Raw genomic sequence first — 10359 nt, 5'->3', positions numbered from 1 at the left:
AATACCCTCCTCCTATAGGACCAACCAACCAACCCCCTGCCATCAATACCCTCCTCCTATAGTACCAACCAACCCCCTGCCATCAATACCCTCCTCCTATAGTACCAACCAACCAACCCCCTGCCATCAATATCCTCCTCCTATAGGACCAACCAACCAACCCCCTGCCATCAATACCCTCCTCCTATAGGACCAACCAACCCCCTGCCATCAATACCCTCCTCCTATAGTACCAACCAACCAACCCCCTGCCATCAATACCCTCCTCCTATAGTACCAACCAACCAACCCCCTGCCATCAATACCCTCCTCCTATAGGACCAACCTACCAACCCCCTGCCATCAATACCCTCCTCCTACAGGACCAACCTACCAACCCCCTGCCATCAATACCCTCCTCCTATAGTACCAACCAACCAACCCCCTGCCATCAATACCCTCCTCCTATAGTACCAACCAACCAACCCCCTGCCATCAATACCCTCCTCCTATAGGACCAACCTACCAACCCCCCTGCCATCAATACCCTCCTAACTTAGTACCAACCAACCAACCCCCTGCTATCAATACCCTCCTCCTATAGTACCAACCAACCAACCCCCTGCCATCAATACCCTCCTCCTATAGGACCAACCTACCAACCCCCTGCCATCAATACCCTCCTCCTACAGGACCAACCTACCAACCCCCTGCCATCAATACCCTCCTCCTATAGTACCAACCAACCAACCCCCTGCCATCAATACCCTCCTCCTTTTGTACCAACCAACCAACCCCCTGCCATCAATACCCTCCTCCTATAGTACCAACCAACCAACCCCCTGCCATCAATACCCTCCTCCTATAGGACCAACCTACCAACCCCCTGCCATCAATACCCTCCTCCTATAGTACCAACCTACCAACCCCCTGCCATCAATACCCTCCTCCTATAGGACCAACTAACCAACCCCCTGCCATCAATACCCTCCTCCTATAGTACCAACCTACCAACCCCCTGCCATAAATACCCTCCTCCAATAGTACCAACCTACCAACCCCCTGCCATCAATACCCTCCTCCTATAGGACCAACCAACCAACCCCCTGCCATCAATACCCTCCTCCTATAGTACCAACCAACCCCCTGCCAGCAATACCCTCCTCCTATAGTACCAACCAACCAACCAACCCCCTGCCATCAATACCCTCCTCCTATAGTACCAACCTACCAACCCCCTGCCATCAATACCCTCCTCCTATAGGACCAACCAACCCCCTGCCATCAATACCCTCCTCCTATAGTACCAACCTACCAACCCCCTGCCATCAATACCCTCCTCCTATAGTACCAACCAACCAACCAACCAACCAACCCCCTGCCATCAATACCCTCCTCCTATAGTACCAACCTACCAACCCCCTGCCATCAATACCCTCCTCCTATAGTACCAACCAACCCCCTGCCATCAATACCCTCCTCCTATAGGACCAACCTACCAACCCCCTGCCATCAATACCCTCCTCCTATAGTACCAACCAACCCCCTGCCATCAATACCCTCCTCCTATTGTACCAACCAACCCCCTGCCATCAATATCCTCCTCCTATAGTACCAACCAACCAACCCCCTGCCATCAATACCCTCCTCCTATAGTACCAACCAACCAACCCCCTGCCATCAATACCCTCCTCCTATAGTACCAACCAACCAACCCCCTGCCATCAATACCCTCCTCCTATAGTACCAACCAACCCCCTGCCATCAATACCCTCCTCCTATTGTACCAACCAACCAACCCCCTGCCATCAATACCCTCCTCCTATAGTACCAACCTACCAACCCCCTGCCATCAATACCCTCCTCCTATAGTACCAACCTACCAACCCCCTGCCATCAATATCCTCCTCCTATAGTACCATCCAACCCCCTGGTCATTTCAATGTTAATCTCAAACAAACACACACTGCCCTGAATCTCTTTTACCAATCCCTACCAGTCTAAGTGCCCCAAAACTACCCACAACCACCCACCCTTCACCTCAAGAACCCTGTGTCTCTCATTGCCCCCCAGGCAGCACTTCAGTGATCTGCCTGCCTGCCTGCCTTCCTGTCACACTCCAAAGGTCCGCGTGCCTCATGATTACTGTTCTATGTATAATAGGTAGTATTCATCATCCACTAGTGACAGGAAATGATGGAGGAGTCTGGGGCGCGGAATAAAACCCAGAGCCAGGGCACTAATCTCTTCCTCTTCTCTTTTCTTTCTCTGTTAATACAATGACATGCTCATATTCCTCCCATTAACCCACTCATTCCCACTCCACCAATACAATGACATGCTCATATTCCTCCCATTAACCCACTCATTCCCACTCCACTAATACAATGACATGCTCATATTCCTCCCATTAACCCACTCATTCCCACTCCACTAATACAATGACATGCTCATATTCCTCCCATTAACCCACTCATTCCCACTCCACTAATACAATGACATGCTCATATTCCTCCCATTAACCCACTCATTCCCACTCCACTAATACAATGACATGCTCATATTCCTCCCATTAACCCACTCATCCCCACTCCACTAATACAATGACATGCTCATATTCCTCCCATTAACCCACTCATCCCCACTCACATCCCTACAGTAAATCAGATGAAGTGTGGGGATATAGAAGTTAATTTGTTACATTGTTGCCCCTGTTTTAGGAGAGCACCCACCCCCCTCCCTCTCTGTCTCCCTTCCCCTTTCTTGTTTTAGGATAGCACCCTCTACCTCCCTCCCTCTCTGTCTCCCTACCCCTTCCCTCTTTCTTTCCATCTCTCACCCTCTCTGTCTCCCTCCCTCCCTCTCTGTCTCCCTAACCTCCCTCTCTGTCTCCCTACCTCCCTCTCTGTCTCCCTACCTCCCTCTCTGTCTCCCTACCTCCCTCTCTGTCTCCCTCTCTGTCTCCCTACCTACCTCCCTCCCTCCCTCCCTCCCTCTCTGTCTCCCTACCTACCTACCTCCCTCCCTCCCTCCCGCTCTGTCTCCCTCTGCCTCCCCCTCTCCCTCTCCCTACCCCTTCCCTCTTTCTTTCCATCTCTCACCCTCTTCCACATATCCTTTTTCGATCTTCCTCATCTTCCTCTATACTCATCTTCCTCTATCCCCATCTTCCTCTATCCTCATCTTCCTCTATACCCATCTTCCTCTATCCCCATCTTCCTATATCCTCATCTTCCTCTATCCCCATCTTCCTCTATCCCCATCTTCCTCTATCCTCATCTTCCTCTATACTCATATTCCTCTATCCCCATCTTCCTCTATCCCCATCTTCCTCTATCCTCATCTTCCTCTATCCCCATCTTCCTCTATACCCATCTTCCTCTATCCCCATCTTCCTATATCCTCATCTTCCTCTATACCCATCTTCCTCTATCCCCATCTTCCTCTATCCTCATCTTCCTCTATCCCCATCTTCCTCTATCCCCATCTTCCTCTATCCCCATCTTCCTATATCCTCATCTTCCTCTATACCCATCTTCCTCTATCCCCATATTCCATTAATCATTTTATTTTTCACATTCAGTCTTTCACAACCCTCTTTCTGCAGCTCCCCAGTTCATTTGAATCCAGCTGGAAATGGGGACGTTCAAGTAAACAGCATAACATATCGCCAATGCAATCAGAGAGCATCCCTCCCTCCCTCCCTCCCTCCCTCCCTCCCTCCCTCCCTCCCTCCCTCCCTCCCTCCCTCCCTCCCTCTCCTCCCTCCCTCCCTTCCTTCCAATGCATTGCAGCTCCTCCCTGCACCTTGTTCAGCAGCGGCCCCTCCCTCTATCTCTCTCCCCTCTCCCTCTCTCCCCTCTCCCCTCTCCCACTCTCTGTCTCACTCAGCTCGGTGCAGCATGTATGTTAGAGTGTCTGAGACACCGGAGCCTGTGTTTACATGCAAGCCTATCAGTGGAGGTGGATTTAGAGCATCTGGAGGACCCAGGCATCTCCCATGCTCCTCACCGAGGACTCACCTCCTTTTATCTCGCCTCGGGTATCCCATTTCTCCCTTTGAATCCTCCTTTCAATGGCCTCTTCAATCTCTGCCCTGCTCTCTGAGGCATTTTGGATTTCCTTGGCAACGTGGAGCAGCTTAAATTAGAATTCTGTGCATGACAGTCCTGGTAAGTAGCCTCCTCTGTTCTGTGGGTTTCCAGCACTGAGCCACAGAGACAGGCTCATCATGGTGCAGTGTTGGGGCAGAATTGGAAGGAAAATATTTGTCTGGACAAATGGTACGTATTGAAAGGGGTAAAGGGAGAGAGAGAGGGAGGGATGGGATGTTTGATCATTCTACTGAATTGGATTCAGGACCAGGTTTGTTCTGTCATCTGGATGCTGCCATTTATTTAAATGTGTAAGAGCATACATGTAGGCTACTGTGTGTGTGTGTGTGTGTGTGTGTGTGTGTGTGTGTGTGTGTGTGTGTGTGTGTGTGTGTGTGTGTGTGTGTGTGTGTGTGTGTGTGTGTGTGTGTGTGTGTGTGTGTGTGTGTGTGTGTATGGTGTGTATGGTGTGTGTGTGTGTGTGTGTGTGTGTATGGTGTGTATGGTGTGTGTGTGTGTGTGTGTGTGTGTGTGTGTGTGTGTGTGTGTGTGTGTGTGTGTGTGTGTGTGTGTGTGTGTGTGTGTGTGTGTGGGTGGTGTGTGTGTGTGTGTGTGTGTGTGTGTGTGTGTTTGCATATGTGCACCAGTTTGTACCTGTATGTTGTGTGTGTACGGTGTGTCTGTGTGTACGGTGTGTCTGTGTGTATGGTGTGTCTGTGTGTATGGTGTGTCTGTGTGTATGGTGTGTCTGTGTGTATGGTGTGTCTGTCTGTGTGTACGGTGTGTCTGTGTGTATGGTGTGTCTGTGTGTGTGTGTACCGTGTGTCTGTGTGTGTGTATGGCGTGTCTGTGTGTATGGCGTGTCTGTGTGTATGGTGTGTCTGTGTGTGTACGGTGTGTCTGTGTGTATGGTGTGTCTGTGTGTGTGTACCGTGTGTCTGTGTGTGTGTATGGTGTGTCTGTGTGTATGGCGTGTCTGTGTGTACGGTGTGTCTGTGTGTATGGTGTGTCTGTGTGTATGGTGTGTCTGTGTGTATGGTGTGTCTGTGTGTATGGTGTGTCTGTCTGTGTGTACGGTGTGTCTGTGTGTATGGTGTGTCTGTGTGTGTGTACCGTGTGTCTGTGTGTGTGTATGGTGTGTCTGTGTGTATGGCGTGTCTGTGTGTATGGTGTGTCTGTGTGTGTACGGTGTGTCTGTGTGTGTGTACCGTGTGTCTGTGTGTATGGTGTGTCTGTGTGTATGGTGTGTCTGTGTGTGTGTACCGTGTGTCTGTGTGTGTGTATGGTGTGTCTGTGTGTATGGCGTGTCTGTGTGTACGGTGTGTCTGTGTGTATGGTGTGTCTGTGTGTATGGTGTGTCTGTGTGTATGGTGTGTCTGTGTGTATGGTGTGTCTGTCTGTGTGTACGGTGTGTCTGTGTGTATGGTGTGTCTGTGTGTGTGTACCGTGTGTCTGTGTGTGTGTATGGTGTGTCTGTGTGTATGGCGTGTCTGTGTGTATGGTGTGTCTGTGTGTGTACGGTGTGTCTGTGTGTGTGTACCGTGTGTCTGTGTGTATGGTGTGTCTGTGTGTATGGTGTGTCTGTGTGTGTGTACCGTGTGTCTGTGTGTGTGTACCGTGTGTCTGTGTGTGTACGGTGTGTCTGTGTGTATGGTGTGTCTGTGTGTGTATGGTGTGTCTGTGTGTGTACCATGTGTCTGTGTGTGTGTACGGTGTGTCTGTGTGTGTATGGTGTGTCTGTGTGTGTACCGTGTGTGTGTGTGTGTGTGTGTGTGTGTGTGTGTGTGTGTGTGTGTGTGTGTGTGTGTGTGTGTGTGTGTGTGTGTGTGTGTGTGTGTGTGTACCGTGTGTACCGTGTGTACCGTGTGTCTGTGTGTGAGTACGGTGTGTGTCGGTGTGAGTGTACAGTGTGTCTGTGTGAGTACGGTGTGTCTGTGTGTGTGTGAGTGTACAGTGTGTCTAGGTGTGAGTACGGTGTGTCTGTGTGTGTGTGAGTGTACGGTGTGACTAGGTGTGAGTACGGTGTGTCTGTGTGTATGGTGTGTCTGTGTGTGTACGGTGTGTCTGTGTGTGTGTACCGTGTGTCTGTGTGTATGGTGTGTCTGTGTGTATGGTGTGTCTGTGTGTGTGTACCGTGTGTCTGTGTGTGTGTACCGTGTGTCTGTGTGTGTACGGTGTGTCTGTGTGTATGGTGTGTCTGTGTGTGTATGGTGTGTCTGTGTGTGTACCATGTGTCTGTGTGTGTGTACGGTGTGTCTGTGTGTGTATGGTGTGTCTGTGTGTGTACCGTGTGTGTGTGTGTGTGTGTGTGTGTGTGTGTGTGTGTGTGTGTGTGTGTGTGTGTGTGTGTGTGTGTGTGTGTGTGTGTGTGTGTGTGTGTGTGTGTGTGTGTGTACCGTGTGTACCGTGTGTACCGTGTGTCTGTGTGTGAGTACGGTGTGTGTCTGTGTGAGTGTACAGTGTGTCTGTGTGAGTACGGTGTGTCTGTGTGTGAGTGTACGGTGTGACTATGTGTGAGTACGGTGTGTCTGTGTGTGTCTGTGTGTACAGTGTGTCTGTGTGTGTCTGTGTGTACAGTATGTCTGTGTGTGTGTGTATGGTGTGTCTGTGTGTGTGAGTACGGTGTGTGTCTGTGTGAGTACGGTGTGTGTCTGTGTGTGTGTACGGTGTGTCTAGGTGTGAGTACGGTGTGTGTCTGTGTGTGTGTGTACGGTGTGTCTGTGTGTGTGTGTACGGGTGTGTCTGTGTGAGTACGGTGTGTGTCTGTGTGTGTGTGTGTACGGTGTGTCTAGGTGTGAGTACGGTGTGTGTCTGTGTATAACTGTTTCTCTTTGTGTGTGTGCATGAATGTCTCTGTATGTGAGTCTCTCATGTGCTCCTGTGTCCCTGCTGTTTCCAGAAGTATTTTAAAAGGTGTGTCATATTACTAGTGTTGGGGTGTGTGTGTGATGGAGCGTGCCTGCTGTGTGTTCCTGTCAGAGTGCTCCTCCACCACCATGCTTATTGTAGCTCCAACTAATCTGTCCTTGTTAGCACGCCTCTTTATAAAGACCCTAAACACGCCGTCTAGCCTGACACTGATTTGCTTCCGGAGGTCAAACCTCATTCAATCACAATGAATTTGCTGTGTTCCCTCTGGGGTTGAAAGAATGGTGTTTCATTTCACCCACAGGTTCCAGGGAAGGCTTTTTGTCCCATTTGTATGTAGGTCAAACACCCCAGCCTCTCATCCGTTCTCTCTCTCTCTCTGTGTGTGTGTGTGTGTGTGTGTGTGTGTGTGTGTGTGTGTGTGTGTGTGTGTGTGTGTGTGTGTGTGTGTGTGTGTGTGTGTGTGTGTGTGTGTGTGTGTGTGTGTGTGTGTGTGTGTGTGTGTGTGTGTGTGTGTGTGTGTGTGTGTGTGTGTCTGTGTGTGTCATCCTTTCATCCTTCCAGCCTGCATTATTTGCATCCCTCATAATTCTGCCTGGCTGCAGTGCTCTGGCACACAGTAGAAATCTATAGAGACTCTTCTACCTCCTATAGAAGTACAGTACAGCAGCTGCCTGCAAGCCACAAGCTGCCACCTCTAGCTGGTGAAGTTGAGGCTGTTTTTGCTTAGAGACACACACTACACTGTTGGTTACTGTACACGAGGCTCCCTAAAATAGGCGAGACTGGAAAGAGACTTCTCTTCCACTGGTTTCACCCCACTGCTATTTTGTAACACTGTGAGACCCAAATATGCAAAAATAAGTTTCCTAAATTGCGTTCTAATCTAAAAAAAAATCCTATTCAACACTACCTGGTTAATCTCCTTCATCACTACCTAGTTCATCTCCTTCATCACTACCTAGTTCATCTCCTTCATCACTACCTAGTTCATCTCCTTCATCACTACCTAGTTCATCTCCTTCATCACTACCTAGTTCATCTCCTTCATCACTACCTAGTTCATCTCCTTCATCACTACCTAGTTCATCTCCTTCATCACTACCTAGTTCATCTCCTTCATCACTACCTAGTTCATCTTCTTCATCACTACCTAGTTCATCTCCTTCATCACTACCTAGTTCATCTCCTTCATCACTACCTAGTTCATCTCCTTCATCACTACCTAGTTCATCTCCTTCATCACTACCTGGTTAATCTCCTTCATCACTACCTAGTTCATCTCCTTCATCACTACCTAGTTCATCTCCTTCATCACTACCTAGTTCATCTCCTTCATCACTACCTAGTTCATCTCCTTCGACCCACATGTATCTCTGTGTAGTATTGTGTCAGTAGGATAAATGTTGGCATCAGCAGCCTCTGAAACGGTAGAAACATGGTCCACTCGTCTGACATCAGACTAGTCCCCTACACAAGGATATGTTGTAGGCCATTACATGAAATCTTTTTCCCTGTCTTCTTTAATATGTAATGATTATGAAGAAAAAAAATACAGAGGGAAGCAAACGATCTGAACCTGAGATAGAGGTCGCTTTGGAAATGTTGAAGAAACCCAACATTGGGCTGAAAGGTTTGACCTGACACACAGGGCTACATTAATATACTGATAGAAAAGGGTTTAAACTGACACACAGGGCTACATTAATATACTGATAGAAAAGGGTTTGACCTGACACACAGGGCTACATTAATATACTGATAGAAAAGGGTTTGACCTGACACACAGGGCTACATTAATATACTGATAGAAAAGGGTTTGACCTGACACACAGGGCTACATTAATATACTGATAGAAAAGGGTTTGACCTGACACACAGGGCTACATTAATATACTGATAGAAAAGGGTTTGACCTGACACACAGGGCTACATTAATATACTGATAGAAAAGGGTTTGACCTGACACACAGGGCTACATTAATATACTGATAGAAAAGGGTTTGACCTTACACACAGGGCTACATTAATATACTGATAGAAAAGGGTTTAAACTGACACACAGGGCTACATTAATATACTGATAGAAACATTAGAGGGATTGTTTTCCTTCCAATATTCTAAAAATATGTACAACCAAATACTTCAAGAGTAAATTCGATGCCTCCTCTACACATCAAAATAACAGAAATGAATATATCTTTTAAAAAAGGTGTGGATTGTGAGGTCAGAATACTGCCGTGACGACCATTCCTTATATGGTAAAGAAGTAAGATAGGAGGTTCTCTCTCCAGATGAAGCCAGAAAGGACAACCAAATATTACTGAAAGTAACTTAGATGTTCTCCATACATAGGAAAAACCCCAGAATACTTGATCCTTTCAAAAAGATACACCACCGTTCAAAAGTTTGGGGTCACATAGAAATGTCCTTGTTTTTGAAAGAAAAGCACATATTTTGTCCATTAAAATAACATCAAATTGATCAGAAATACAGTGTAGAAATTGTTAACGTTGTAAATGACTATTGTAGCTGGAAACGGCTGATTTCTTTATGGAATATCTACATAGGTGTACAGAGGCCCATAATCAGCAACCATCACTCCTGTGTTCCAATGGCACGTAGTGTTAGCTAATCAAAGTTTATCACTTTAAAAAGCTAATTGATCATTAGAAAACCCTTTTGCAATTATGTTAGCACAGCTGAAAACTGTTGTTCTGATTAAAGAAGCAATAAAACTGTCCTTCTTTAGACTAGTTGAGTATCTGGAGCATCAGCATTTGTGGGTTCGATTACAGGCTCAAAATAGCCAGAAACAAATAATTTTCTTCTGAAACTCGTCAGTCTATTCTTGTTCTGAAAAATGAAGGCTATTCCATGAGAGAAATTGCCAAGAAACTGAAGATCTCGTACAACGCTGTGTACTACTCCCTTCACAGAACAGAACAAACTGGCCCTAACCAGAATAGAAAGAGGAGTGGGAGGCCCCGGTGCACAACTGAGCAAGAGGACAAGTACATTAAAGTGTCTAGTTTGAGAAACAGACGCCTCACTGGTCCTCAACTGGCAGCTTCATTAAATAGTACCGGCAAAACACCAGTCTCAACGTCAACAGTGAGGAGGCGACTCCGGGATGCTGGCCTTGTAGGCAGAGTTCCTCTGTCCAGTGTCTGTTTTCTTTTGCCCATCCTAATGTTCAATTTTTATTGGCCAGTCTGAGATATGGCTATTTCTTTGCAATTCTGCCTAGAAGGCCAGCAACCACAGATTTGCCTCTTTACTGTTGACGTTGAGACTGGTGTTTTGCAGGGTACTATTTAATGAACAGTAGTGTATGTTTCTGACAGCAAAATGTTTTAAAAAATTGAATTTGTAAAGTTGATCAATTTGTCTATTTCAGAAAAAATATGACTTCATT

At 47.3% G+C, this 10359-nt stretch overlaps 1 protein-coding gene across 1 annotated transcript in view; it reads left to right on the top strand.

Annotated features, from left to right (window-relative positions):
• The first annotated feature begins 3865 nt into the window (after nt 1-3865).
• The window catches only part of LOC106587771 (leucine-rich repeat and immunoglobulin-like domain-containing nogo receptor-interacting protein 1-B), a 28612-nt gene continuing 22118 nt past the window's right edge, over nt 3866-10359 (top strand). The window contains exon 1 of the mRNA XM_045708913.1: nt 3866-4151. Within this exon, the coding sequence (XP_045564869.1) occupies nt 4140-4151 (12 nt within the window). The 5' untranslated portion in view covers nt 3866-4139. The remainder of the gene's footprint in view (nt 4152-10359) is intronic.

Source organism: Salmo salar, chromosome ssa26 (genome assembly GCF_905237065.1).
Source record: "Salmo salar chromosome ssa26, Ssal_v3.1, whole genome shotgun sequence".
Classification (NCBI taxonomy): Eukaryota; Metazoa; Chordata; class Actinopteri; order Salmoniformes; family Salmonidae; genus Salmo; species Salmo salar.
Note: the sequence above shows the minus strand (reverse complement) of the source record. Positions and strands in the feature narration are given on the sequence as shown.